Source organism: Pyrus communis, chromosome 12, assembly GCF_041283825.1.
Source record: "Pyrus communis isolate YQ-2024b chromosome 12, ASM4128382v1, whole genome shotgun sequence".
NCBI classification, from domain to species: domain Eukaryota; kingdom Viridiplantae; phylum Streptophyta; class Magnoliopsida; order Rosales; family Rosaceae; genus Pyrus; species Pyrus communis.
Genome location: NC_142576.1, coordinates 8,973,250 through 8,986,453, shown reverse-complemented (window position 1 = coordinate 8,986,453; position 13,204 = coordinate 8,973,250). Strand labels below are relative to the sequence as shown.

The 13,204-nt window shown below is 38.3% G+C and overlaps 2 protein-coding genes and 1 long non-coding RNA gene across 3 annotated transcripts; all 3 read right to left on the bottom strand.

Moving 5' to 3' along the window:
• Positions 1-4,304: 4,304 nt before the first annotated feature.
• Positions 4,305-5,854, bottom strand: LOC137745337 (protein SLOW GREEN 1, chloroplastic). The gene has a single exon (XM_068485280.2). It carries the CDS (start codon positions 5,689-5,691, stop codon positions 4,615-4,617), a length of 1,077 nt encoding a protein of 358 aa, XP_068341381.2. The 5' UTR covers positions 5,692-5,854; the 3' UTR covers positions 4,305-4,614.
• A 1,700-nt stretch (positions 5,855-7,554) lies between these two features.
• Positions 7,555-8,831, bottom strand: LOC137746136 (uncharacterized). Its single transcript, XM_068486216.2, has 3 exons — positions 8,625-8,831; positions 8,249-8,354; positions 7,555-8,112 (listed from the first exon to the last, which is right to left on the bottom strand). Exons 1-3 carry the CDS (start codon positions 8,655-8,657, stop codon positions 7,934-7,936), a joined length of 318 nt encoding a protein of 105 aa, XP_068342317.2. The 5' UTR covers positions 8,658-8,831; the 3' UTR covers positions 7,555-7,933.
• A 3,281-nt stretch (positions 8,832-12,112) lies between these two features.
• Positions 12,113-12,877, bottom strand: LOC148692293 (uncharacterized). The gene is made up of 4 exons (XR_015954006.1): positions 12,738-12,877; positions 12,507-12,598; positions 12,338-12,416; positions 12,113-12,252 (listed from the first exon to the last, which is right to left on the bottom strand). It is a non-coding gene; the product is annotated as an uncharacterized LOC148692293 (long non-coding RNA).
• Between the last annotated feature and the right edge of the window lie 327 nt (positions 12,878-13,204).

Sequence of the window (13,204 nt, the reverse complement as noted above, 5' to 3'; positions counted from 1 at the left end):
GTACCACATCTTAGTGAAATATATACTTTATTGTATTTAACACAATACACTGAATGAAATAAAGCTTATATATTAATATCTCCGAGAAATTACATACACATGAGTTAAAACAAACAAACAGAAGGGAACCTTCACAAAGGTTGCTCATGTGAAGCCTCAGTACTCGGAAGTACCCCAGAAAGGGAAGACACCAGAAGTTGATTATTTGGAGTCTCAATACTTGGTGGAACTCCAGACAGCTAAGACAATGGATGTCTTTGGAATAAAGACTCGAACCCCCGATTGTCATTTTGAGTCCGACCTTCGGATTCCAGTAGTTGGTCGAGCTTTCTTTTCATGTTCGTAGAGTAATTATTTGCAAGCATATGTAACACTATATTCTCATGCTTGAGCCCTCTAATCTCTTGTTTAAGACTTGCAACCTCAGCCATTAATGATTCAACTTGGTGAGTTCGAGCAAGTAGGCGCTGACCCATATTGGATACAGAGCCAGCACATTGAACACTGAGAGCCAATGAGTCTTGAACGGCCGCCTCATCAGACCGGTTTGAAAGGATTCTGTTATCCTTTGGAGTGAGAAGATTCCTGGCTACCACTGTAGCAGTTATGTTATTCTTCATCACAGAGTCCCCAACTGTAAGAGGACCATTAGAAGATCAGAAGGACGGGCGCCATATGTTATCATGACGCTGCTCGTCTGTATCAATCCTGAGACTCAAATCTAAGCAAATGTTAGATGGGCAAGCCATTTTCAGAAATGATGAAGGAAGTCAGATAAAATCTCATAAGTGCAAGAAAGGAAAATTTCTGCAGGCAACAATTTCTGAGTGTTTCTGAACAAAATTGATATCTCTATAAAAGGAGGGGCAACATGACCACTTATTCAAAAATCGAAGAGACACCGATTTTCGAATCTCAAAAGCTGGATTTCCCTGCATGACGTCTGTCAACATTTCTCAGACGCAATCTCAGCTCTTGGATATCACGTGCAACTTTGTCAAAGATCTCTGATAAAGTTGAAAATGCGTGAATCTTACTGTTCTAATTACACCACAGTTGCTGACAAGAGTAAAGGCACAGCACTACTACCTGCTATTGGGAAATCCATATATATGTTAACCTCTGTCCTCTATGGCAAGGCAGAACTGAAAAACATATAACTCTTCCTCATCTCCGAGAATGCATCTTTCACAAAGTATTTCAAAATACTCAGTTTTCTTCCTCTCCGAGAATACCTCTACAAACAAGTCACACCAGAGTAAGAGTATCTCATATCATCAGGGACGAGAGCAAGAGTATCTCATATCATGTAATCTCCCTGTCCTTTCCTTTGTCCTTATTCTTACCTGCCAAGACAAGGACAGAGAAAGTAATATGTCGGAACCTCCACTCAAACTTTCGCTGCCACCAAGAAGTGATGGTCCATTCAAATGCAAGGTTTGCATTCCACTCCTGTATCAGAGGACAAATACTACAAGAGAAGATGCCAAACCTGCATAAGGAAAATACCACTTCTGCAAGGGGAGCAAGTAAGGCAAGTGAAAATGATACATTGAAGCATGTGGAGACAACCACAACAAACACATGTCAGTTCATCCCCGACAAAGTCTAAGATCACTTGTCACATGAAGCTCCTCATGGTCCAATTTCATTCAAGATCAAGCCTAGACGACCTTTGAAGAAATCATAAGTCTGATTCAAGATCAAGTGTCCACCACCCTTGAATCAAATTCAGCTCCAGATAAAATAGGTAAGTTCAGACCTTTGGAGGAAGTCTAGCAGAAGGCCCTCCAACCCAGTTCAAGAACAAGTCTGTGGAAAGTTAACAACAAGTAAAACACCTCATTCGGCAACTATCACCGCTAAGAGACTAAAGTAGCAGGATCAATGATCAGCCTAAGGAACTTGAAATCAGGGGGAGATACTCATCAAGGGGGAGCATCCAAAAATAGATCAAGATTTTAACGAGGCAACTGATGTGATATGTGAGCATTCAAGGGGGAGTGTTGAAAATACTAGTGGGTAATGAATGCCCACAGTATTGAAGACCTTGCCATAGCATTGAAAACATTGCCACATTATTAAAACCTTGGCAGAATATTGATATGCGAAGATCATTTGTCAAAGGTGTGGTGTAATTATTCAAAATGTAATAATACGGAGTTGCTCTATAAATAGAGCACTCCGACTACTATCAATGGAGACAGAGCACAGAGAAAAAGAGACGAGGGAAGAGAAAGAGAGGAAGAGGAGAGGAGAGAATAAATAGAGTTATCTTTGTACTCTTATTATTCAAATTATAATGAAAGCACTACTGCTGCCCGAGGACGTACTCCAATCACACTGACTGTAGAGGAACCTCGTAAATTTTGTGTCTTGTTTTATTTATTCCACTGTACACACATCGTCGATTTTACAACAATATATGCATTATAGGACACTAATGAAAAAATTATTCCTAAGCATATGTTCCATTGACTTTTTAGGATTGAATGCAAACGTAGCCAACAAACCAACAAGCTAGAAATATTTTCAATTGAAGGAGAAATGTGAAAGTGGTTGTGTCTCAAGTTGATTCCGGTAAGATAAGTAAGATTGCCTATAGAATGTGGTAAGGAACCTACCAATTCTTGGGCTTCCAGGTCCAAAATCATGATTCTTTTGGTAGAATATTGGCACGTGAGGCCAACCAACTGCAAAAATCGACGGAATCATTCCACGAGCTTATGATTCGGAGAGTATCTTTTGTTATCCTTTTCTTCAAGTTGAGCAGGGCCAGGCGGTCAGTTTCATTTCCAAAATCAATGATCGCCAGACCTGCACTCATGCACGAAATCAGAACGAACATATGAAGGAATTTACTCAAAATGGGCCTACCATGACAATGTGAACTCTCCATTGTTCCAAACACAGAAAGTCGAAATTCGAAAACAATGTGTGATTTGCACGAATGCAGTAGAAAGAAGATATCTTATGAATGACTGCGCGGTCAGAACTGTAAAAAGGGCGACCCCAACTAGCTTTTAACTTCAGAATTGTGATAGAATTCGGTGCATATGAGTTGGCATGATCGCTTAACTGTGGGACTAAAAATAGTGAGATTCTGCGGGGCCCTTTAGGCGTCAAAACACTACTGCACTCCACTAGATGAACATGAGTGAACATGGAAATGGCGGAAAGTTGCAATGATGCGTTTAGGACATTAGTAGCCGTAGGTTTTGAGAAACGAGGTAGCAACATCTACTTTGATTCACTTGGTAGTTCCTTAAAAACAGTTCAAATCAGAAATAATCATATGCATTCTTGCTGCCTATCTGCTCACTGCAAAGAAAAGAAAAAAAAAAAAAAAAAAAAAAAACAGAGCACAATAACGAAAGAGATTGTCTCTTACGCCAATCCTCAGCTAATTAACCATTAACTATCACGCCCGACAGTTGTTAAGGAACAGTAAAGATTGTCTCAAGCAAGGGAATGGAAGCTCCATTAAGTAAGAAAGTATAAAGGACGCATAGACTTGCCATGACATCAGAAAGAACAATATTGCAGTAGAGAGCACAAAAACGTTGTGATGTAAATCTCCATTTGCTCCGGCAGAAATCCAGTCTGTAATCCATGTCAGAATATGCAACAAATTATACAGCACAAATATAAATCATCATAATTGTCAACAACTCAACATCTCCACCGCATTACACAAACCAAAACAAATTCATTAACTACTACAAGTTATATTGAAACTTGAATTTCTATGTCACTCACATACCCTTTCATGTTAAGAACATTCGCATCAAGTTCAACCCCTAACGAGATGTGGAACAACTTTGAATGAAGCACAGCATGAATGGCCGCACATGATAGAAAAATAAAACAGCACTAAAAGCATTTTTCTGAAAAGAAACTGACTGCATAATATTGACTGTAACTGACATCGCTACCCGATACTTGGGAACCAGGGCAGACGATGTGAAAGTTACACGAAGGATATATTAGTATTACATGCCAAGGAAACCAATGAACTGAAATAGACTTGAAGAAGTGAAAACCAGAACTTGGGATCCAGGGCATACTATATAATTTATCATATGCAGCAGAACTAGAGTCGAAAAAGTAAATCCAGAATTTGTTGTGTATGATTAATCTAAATTGCAGGATACAGTTGTCAAAGTGTTTTCCATCAGTAAAGATTACTACAACCATTCCTGCAGCAGTCCCATTGGCAAAGAAACATTCCTACAATTAACTATATGCACCAAACAATTAGCCTTATGGGACATAGCACAGCATGCTCTTGAGCTACGAACACGTTAAACCAATACGGGATGTTATTTATTTCAGCATCAGCACATCAGAAACAGTTTCATTCCAGGTATAACTTCAAATGTTGAGACAAAAATGGTTCAACAAGATTTAAATTTCACTGATCAATGGCAGATAGCTCTACATTCTGAAACTACTTTTGCTATGGCGACTACTACAAAAATTACCTATAGTTTGAGTGAACACTACTAGCCAAAGCATTAACCAAAAACAGAGGCAGAGAGAAACCAAGAGGCAACCACCACATTACACAAGCCAGCCACCACAATGAGCTAAAATTCAGCAACTCCAGTTCCCTCAGACGTTCGACGCTGCTGTTTCCCTCTCCATCTTCTGCCCAAAAAGCTTTGTCGCAAACATATTGTCATCGAAATACTCTTTATAAGGGTGGTTCTTTGGAACAAGCTTCCTGAACTTTTCAAACTGTTTCTCAGCCTCATTAGTCTTCCTCAACATTGTATAAATTATTCCTTGACACAGATAAGGCCTGAAGTCTCTCGGTTCTTCCCTCACAAGCTCTTGATAAAGCTTCAAAGCATCCGAATACTTCGACTCCATCACGCGAATTTGCGCAACTAACAGCTTAAAATCCCTCACATCCGACATATTCCCATCCTTCTTACACTTCACCATTGCCTCCTCCACCCTCCTCATCACACTATTCAATTTCTCCGGTGATTGCGAAGCGGACATTACAAGGCCATGAAAGGCCTCAACTTTGAAAGGGTCTTTCGACAAAATGTCCTCGAACTCGGCGTTTGCGAGATCTACCTCACCCATGTAGCTATGAACATTGGCCTTCAGCAATTGCCACTCAAAGTCTTCGGGTTCCAGCTCGATCAAGCGCTCGAGCACCTGAATCGCTTCGGCCAGCTTGTTGGATTTGATCCTGACCTCCATTAAATTCCTCAGAGCTTCGACATCGTCCGGGTTCTGTGACAATTGCTCTTCAAGTACCCTCTCTTTCTCTTCATACGAAACGCTGTCAGCGGGAGATTCTTGTTCCACTGGCTCCACCATGGAAGGTGCGACTGCGGTGGCGGCCATAGCGGTTCGATGATTGAACCTCATGAAGAAGAATGCGGCGGCAGCGATGGCGGCGCAGGTCGTCTTGATGATAGGGGCGGCGAGAGGGGCTAGGGTTTTGAAAGAAGAAATGGGTTTAGGGTTTGGGGGGTTTTGGTGAGGTGGGTGGGCGGAGGACGGCGGAAGCGATGAGGATGAGGCTCTGATAGTGAGGGTGGTGAAGTTGAAGGTCGGCGATTGGCGCGGAGGTCTGAAGGAAGAAAGGGGTTTTGGGAACGAGGAACAGTGTGGATTGAGCGAGAGGGTGAGGGGTTGGTGGCGGAGGTGAAGTTTGGCGAGAGACTCCATGGATTGAGAGAGAATTAGGGTTTTGTAAAACCTTGCAATGGAAGTGGGAGAAGTCGAAGAGGATGGAGGAGGAGGAGATATAGGAAACAGGGGAGAGTTCAAAAAGCTGCGAGAATATGCCGTTTAGGCATGTTGGTCCAACAGAACAAAATTAGTCGGCAGGGAGGTGAGAAACGGTGTCGTAGGGGTCGTGGGTTTGAGCTTTCAGATGGGCTTTTTATTGGGCTGGAATTTGAAAACTTGGGCTTGGGTTAAGCTTTTGTTTTTCTTTTGTTTTTGGGTTTTGAAGTGGGTTCATTAGAAACTAGCATGAGCTTTCTCTGTTTTGATGTGAGCTTATTATTTTGAACAAACGATATTATTTATATATGGAAATAGGAGAGTTGGTTTAGCCTCATAATGAGTTAGCAATAATATGCTTCAAATTTACCTTTGGTGTGAATCAAACTTAAGACCTCTTACTTACAAATGAAGAGGAAATCACTAGATCGTAGTACTAAGTAGCGAATGTGGGCTTATTATTAGGTTTTCCTAATGCATCAAAATGGCTCGTATGAAAATGCTTCTAAAATGACTAAAAGCGCAATTAAAGAAAATGTATTTAGGTACCAAAAACACTTAAAATACTTCATGCAAGAAGCACCAGTTATGTATTTTTTATAGAAAGCACTTCAAGTGTATTTCCAGGATTTGCATTTTACTGAGGATTGGATCTAAAAACAAATTCACTAAATGAGCTGTGTGCTATTTTAAAGTATTTCTAAACAAGCCCAAAGTGTGGATGTGAAAGTAAACCTTTTTCTTTTCTTTTTTTTTTTGTTTTTGGCAACTAAAGTAAAGTTCAAGTCCCACTGTAAAACCAAAAAAGCAATAGCCTAATTTGCTAGAGCGAATGTGTTTTCAGTCATCACAACCTCCAAGCCACCACCACGACCCAAACACCCACCACCACAAAGCAACCATAAGGACTGCCACCATACCAGACCGACCCGAAACCGACCAACTTTTTTGGTTGAACCGAATATAGGTAAATCAACCAATTCAATTCAGTATCCATTTTGTTTTAAGCCATATCAATACACTTTAGTCAATTATCGGTGGGGGATATCAGCTCGTTTACCAAACTGAACCCGCCCCAAGATTTCATTAGAAGAAATAAAGATTATCTTCAAAGGTAATGTCAGGTAGATGAAATTTTTAAACTAAATTTGCAAACTAAATTATGTGTCACAAATAAGAAAGAAGCTCGTTAATCAACACTTAAGTAATAATTCAATTATCAACAATCATATTATGTGATTTATAAAATTTGATCTCCTTAATATTATTCGTTTTCAAATCATCTAGATCGATACTTTTTATACATTTGACCGGATCGCTAACCCAATACTAATTAATTATAATATTGTAGACAAAAATCAAACATAAATTCATAGCCGTGCAGCTATGGAAAGATTCTAGTAGAATTAAAACGTTGATGTCACTCGGTCCCTCTCCGCCGAACTCAAACGAAAAAGTAGGGTAACGACGAATTCAAATGACCCACACCCAAAATTATTGGAGAAAACAAACAAAACATCCATGCTATTAATACATATTCACACAAGAAAGAAAACGAAATAGCCCAATAACCAAACTGCCTGAACAATAAATTTGGAGAGTTGTGATTGATCAGGTAATTAGGCCATTGCTCGTGAATTCATTGCATTGTGAGTTTAAAATTTTTTTCGATCTCTTTAGCATAGAATATCTCGTGAAATCAAAACGAGAAAAAAAAAAGAGAGAAAGAAGTTATTTCTGAACAATGTTTTGTATTTTAGATCAAATAATTTGAATGAGAATTAAGCTTAGAAAGAGGAAAAATGAATTTGCAGAACTCATTGCTTTAGAATTTAATATTAACACATCAGTAATTAATATACCAGATCGTGTTTCCGACGCTCTGGAAATTTCTCACAAATGGGACTCATCGCGCTCTGCCATGGTGCACGTAAGCTAACCCCAGCCACCCACGCACTCTCAAGGGTATACAAATTACAATTCCCAACTACTATTGATGACTGCTACACGATACGTCGTATGCGCCGTCCGTATTTGCCCTTGTGCTGTGCTGGACAACTTGTTATTTTGCCTGTCGTTTTAAGCAACTTTTTCCCTGATGTTACAGATTAATTAATAGCACTTGAAGCCAAAAAGGCCATCTCTTATCGATCGTTTTCTGCATAAGAAACCAAAGGATCTACTACTGATCAGATTCATCGCCGCCGTCATCGGTGGTGGTGGAGTTGTCGCCGCTCTGAGAAAGATCAAAAAGCATCTTCTGGATTCTTTGCTCTGTGACCATCTCAGAGGATATAGCTTCCCTGCTCTTGTTGTAGGCCTCAAAGAACTCCTGGTTCTCCTTCTCTAACTCCTTCCACACTGCAGTTAATTGATCAGTTAATCCATTAATTAGCTAACCATTCAATCCCATGCAAAGACAATTGTAACATAATATATATATATATATATATATATATATATATATATATATACACAGAGAGAGAGAGAGAGAGACCTGTGGAGGTAATGATGGGTTTTATGTTTGCATGCTTAGAGAGGGCTTCCATGCACTCCTCTTTGCTCATATTGAATATGATGCACTCCTCAATTAAATGTTGCACCTAATTATATAATCATGCATGTCATTATGCCACCATTAATTTTCTTCACCACAAAATATTGAAAAATAAAACAACACCGCAAAAAAATCATTATGTACTCTTCGTGTATTTGGGAAAAAACTAAATTTTGAGAATTGCTTATGACTTTTTAGAGTGATAATAATAGCGATAATACCATTACCAATTCTATATACCGAATCAAGGGTATATGTCATATTGGTGATTAAGAAAAAGCAGAAAAAAATTCATAAAAATTACAACAAGGCTTACCAAGTGAATGTATGAAGCAGAAGAGTCTCCCATGTTTATATATAAATAGCTAAATTCTTGCTACCTAGCTGCAGAAGACTTGCAGAACAACGAAAAATTTGAAAGGAAAATTGAAAAGAAGAAGGGGGAGAGTGGGAGATTTCAAGAGGCAAGAGACAGCTGTTGGATGATCATAAAAAAATGAACACTAATAGGTTAAAATTAAAGAAAAATCATAAGGGCGGTGGATGTATAAATAAACAAATAAAAAGCGCAAGTGAGTTCTTCGGTGATGTCATATGGGAATTGGGTGTGGGGGCTCCAATGCCCACGTGGGAGGACGACGATGATTGGTGGAGAGGGGATTAGACCAGATTCCACACGCAGCCCCTTGCTTGTCTCTTCTACGTGGCCAATGACCTACTGTACACGCATTCAAAAAAAAAAAAGAAAAAAAAAAAGACCTACTGTACACGTGACAAGTGGGGTCCCCCTGCCTGCACACATGTTAGTTTGTTACATACCTGAACCTTATTCCATGGCAACTTGCGCTCCCCATGCTCATTCAGCGGGCAATCTACGCCCCGGTTTCGACCTACAGGTACCGTTTGGTACGTGAGACGGGACGAAATAGAGTGGGACAAAACGTTCCGTCTCACGTTTGGTGCGCCTAAAACGGATGGAACGAGCTGTTCCACGGGACGAGTTTTGAGTGAATTTTCGTTCCACCTCACCCCCTGGAACGACTCGTTCCACATCTGTGGAACACAAAATTATAAGCTCTCCATCTCCTTCTTCTTCCTCCTTGTTTCCATCCGAGGGCATCTTTGCTCCCGCTCCGTTCCGTTCCGTCTCGTCCCGTCTCGTCCCATCCCATTCTGTTTCGTCCCGTCCCGTCTACATACCAAACGATACCACAACCTTAACCCATACTCTGTACCTCCTCCTCTCCAAGTTACCTTTAGCATTTCAAGGTTCAACTACTCTCAAAGTCTTAGTCACCAGATATACAATACCGTTAGGTCTAGCAGCATCGATATAGTTTCGCTTAACTACATGAGATTCTGAGTTCAAATCTCGTAAATGATATTTGTTGGTTCATAAAGTTTTTTATCACCAATCGAATTGAACATGATGTACTATATTTTCATGACATATAGTCATAAAGATAAGTAATATTTACCTTGTTGGTAATTCCGTAGCACGAGAAATATTTACTTGTCATGTTGTTTTGGTGCGCGTCTGTTAAAGATTCTCCAAGTCTAACAACATAAGTTATCAAATCGGATATAAATATCTAAATACTTATCTTGCCAAGCAACCATACAGTAGAAACTAGGGAAGTATGGCAAGTAATTGGTTGGAATATAACAATTACGCTTATATTATAATAACTGAACATTTTATGGGCACATAGCAGAAGAAGAGCTTTCCTGCCTTCTGAACGATATTTTTACTACTGAGCTCGCTCTTGTGGCGTGTTTACATAATTGTAATGAAAATAGAAGGAGTTGAATTGAAGAGGAGTTGGAATGAAGAGAAGTCAGAATTGGATTCCTGTTGAAGCTGTTTACTTAAATGTTTTGGAATCGGAATAGAAATGACACTAATTCCATAAAGCTGTTTACTAATTCAGCAAAATCGGAATATAAACCAGTATGATTACTAAAATGCCCTTGTCCCAAATCAAATATTATATATATATTTTTTAATAAAATTCGATATAATATATAATAGTAAGAAAAAAAATTAAATTGCTTTTTTATTTCATAGACATACTAAAATGCTTTTGTTTATTTTTTTTTATTATAAATTTAAGTATTTACTCTAATATTTAAATTTTCTCACTCAAGTTGTAGTTTTTTCTCTTCGGCATATGCATGGAGTTATGCATAATGTGAATGAGCATGGAAATAAAAAAAGGAAGGAGTTGTGCATAATTAAACTAGGTTAATGGATTTATAAAGGATAGCCTTGGAAATATAAAAAAAAAGGGGAGACTTTAAATACGGTCCCTAGCTGTTCATGTTCTATGGTCGAAACATTGTTGGTTTTCAGTTTTTTATCAAAGTCCCTAACATTAATACAATAATGTATTTCTAGGTAGATTTTTTAAATTAAAAAATAATATTTGTAGTTATTTATATTAATGAGATTTTAAATAAAACCCATAATTTGTGGAATTAAAAATATTAAATGATAAATTATACTCTCCAGTATATTGTATGTATGTATAAACTTGGGTACATTCATCAAATTTAACCAAAAAAAAATATTGTACCAAAACATGGGTAAATTTAAAAAAAATAGATATTAAGCTTGATAACATTATTAAATTTATTCAATTAAACTTGACATGGATACATTCTCAAATCAACGAAATAGAATGTACCCATGTAAGTTAAAAAAGTAGATTAACAAAATTGAATGAATTTTATATACCAAAAAAGGGGGTACATTTTATATTAAAAATGATATATTTTACATATAACAAATTGATATATTTACGAACGGGTACATTTAAGATTTTAAAAATTACAAAAAAAATTATATGAATAGGTACACTTAAGATTTAAAATTAAAAATCTTTTTATAAAAAAATTAATGGGGAAAATTAAAATAACTCCTTGCGATGAAGGGGAAAGTGTCGCGTAAAGGGAAAAGCCGTCACTGGAAACATATTGGGCGGCGAAAACCCCGTCGCACAAAGCTCGTGACGTCAGGCATTGCGTGACGGAGGAAATGTCTTCGTCGCGCAAAATGAAGATTGCGCGATGGAAGTGGTGGTCATTGCGTGTACGGAGCGACGAAATTGGGTTTCGACCCCCAAACTCTTGCGTGACGATGACACGGGTTTGACCCTCAAAGTCTTGCACGACAGACATTCAAGTTCTACCCACAAACTGTTGCGCAACAAACATGTAGGTTTGACCCACAAACTCTTGCGCGACAGATAAAGAGGCCATCACAATAAGATTTTAAAATTAGTTTTTTAAATAATCTATTATTTTTTTGTAAATTAGTTTTATAAATAATTTATTATTATTTTTTCGTTTATGTAAAAATGAATTTATTGAAAATAAAAATAAAAAATGTAAAGAAGAATATTGAATTGAAAATTTATTGTAAATGTACATACAATGGAAAAAAGGTATTTTTAAATTCTAAAACAAAACTAAAAAAAGAAGTCTGCGATGTCATAATCGCCAACTGGTGGTGTTGTTGCTGTGTCAGGGGACTGAAGGGTCGTAGCTGCTGCGGCGAGGGGCTGGGAGGTCATTTCTAGAGGTAGTTCAACGTTGAGGAATTGAATGCCAAAGTTCAATGTATTTGGTTCATTAAATTGTTTTGGGCTACTATCTGAGATTGCTAGGCCACAATCTACTCCTTAAGCTCACCACTTCAGATGTCAACGTTTCGACCTGTTTAGTTCTCTGCCTGGAGGATGAGGCAGATGGGTCCCTAATGCGAGCTTTCTCAAGCCCCCGGTGAACATTCCCATGCTGACGACCGAGGGTCTGATCAAGTGTGTCGGTCATGATCTGAAACCCAGCACCCTCAAGGGGAAACACCTCCTCGATCAGGATCTCTAGGGGAAGCTGGGAAGACACCTCCTCCAGATTGTCTAGCCCTTCTCCACCATGGCGGACTAGAAAAATGAAAAAAAAAAAAATTGAATATACATGTAATTAATATTAATACAAATTGAATATTATAAATTTGAAAGAACTTACATGAAGATGCTCCGTTAGCTCATCCCCGGGCCGAACGTACACCTCCTTGAACATGTCAATTTCATAAAACTTTAACCCCCTTGAAAAAATTTAAAAAGTGTTAACATAGATTACCAATTGTGTAATAAAGAGTAAAAAGATTGAAAACTTAAAATAAATATACGGTTACCTTACGTTGCTCCTCCAACCTATAAGAGAAGCGTCGTGACCCAAATCGGTGAAAAAGTTTCTTATTTGACCAATTGATCGAGTTTGCCTTCACTTTTTTTTTTTTGTTAAATTAAAAAAAAACGTATTAGTTTAGATATTTATAACCAATGAATGAAAAAAATGAAATGTTTTTTTTTTTAAATTGTAAATTTTTTTATTAATATTTTATTGAAATATAAATTATACGTACCAAGTATTTCTCGTCTTGAAAATGGCCGCAGAGCCACTCTCATACATCCCGACGGTCCAGCAACTTTATAGGGCACCCAAATTCTAGAGTGACCTCCGGACCATCATATAGCTCATAATGCTTGTGGAGGTCGCTCTTCCATTGAGCGAACGTACTAGAGTAAAGGTCGTTGATGTACTCCATTTGGTTGGAATCGAGGTTGGAGAGCTCATAGTGATGCTGCAAAACTCAACAAATAAATAGTAGTTAAAATTTATAATCTTTGTATACTTTAATAAAAATTTAGTATTTGAGGTTGAAAATACTTACCGATAATTCATAAGGCACGTCATCCTTGGTTTCTTGTGGCACAGCTCTCCATGACTCCCACTTGAGGGGGCAATGGTTCCTGATACCGCAACCAACGTTGGTGGCCAACGCACTATGCTGCTCCTTTGTTGCAGCCGTACGATGTTGAGGATCCCATG

What these genes read in the sequence shown, in the direction of transcription:
- LOC137746136 (XM_068486216.2), bottom strand. Translation starts at nt 8,657, where the DNA reads ATGGGAGACTCTTCTGCTTCATACATTCACTTG. An exon ending in CTGCTTCATACATTCACTTG is followed by an intron (nt 8,355 to 8,624) that starts GTAAGCCTTGTT and finishes TTATATAATTAG; the next exon opens with GTGCAACATTTAATTGAGGA. An exon ending in ACCCATCATTACCTCCACAG is followed by an intron (nt 8,113 to 8,248) that starts GTCTCTCTCTCT and finishes AATTAACTGCAG; the next exon opens with TGTGGAAGGAGTTAGAGAAG.
- LOC137745337 (XM_068485280.2), bottom strand. Translation starts at nt 5,691, where the DNA reads ATGGAGTCTCTCGCCAAACTTCACCTCCGCCACCAACCCCTCACCCTC.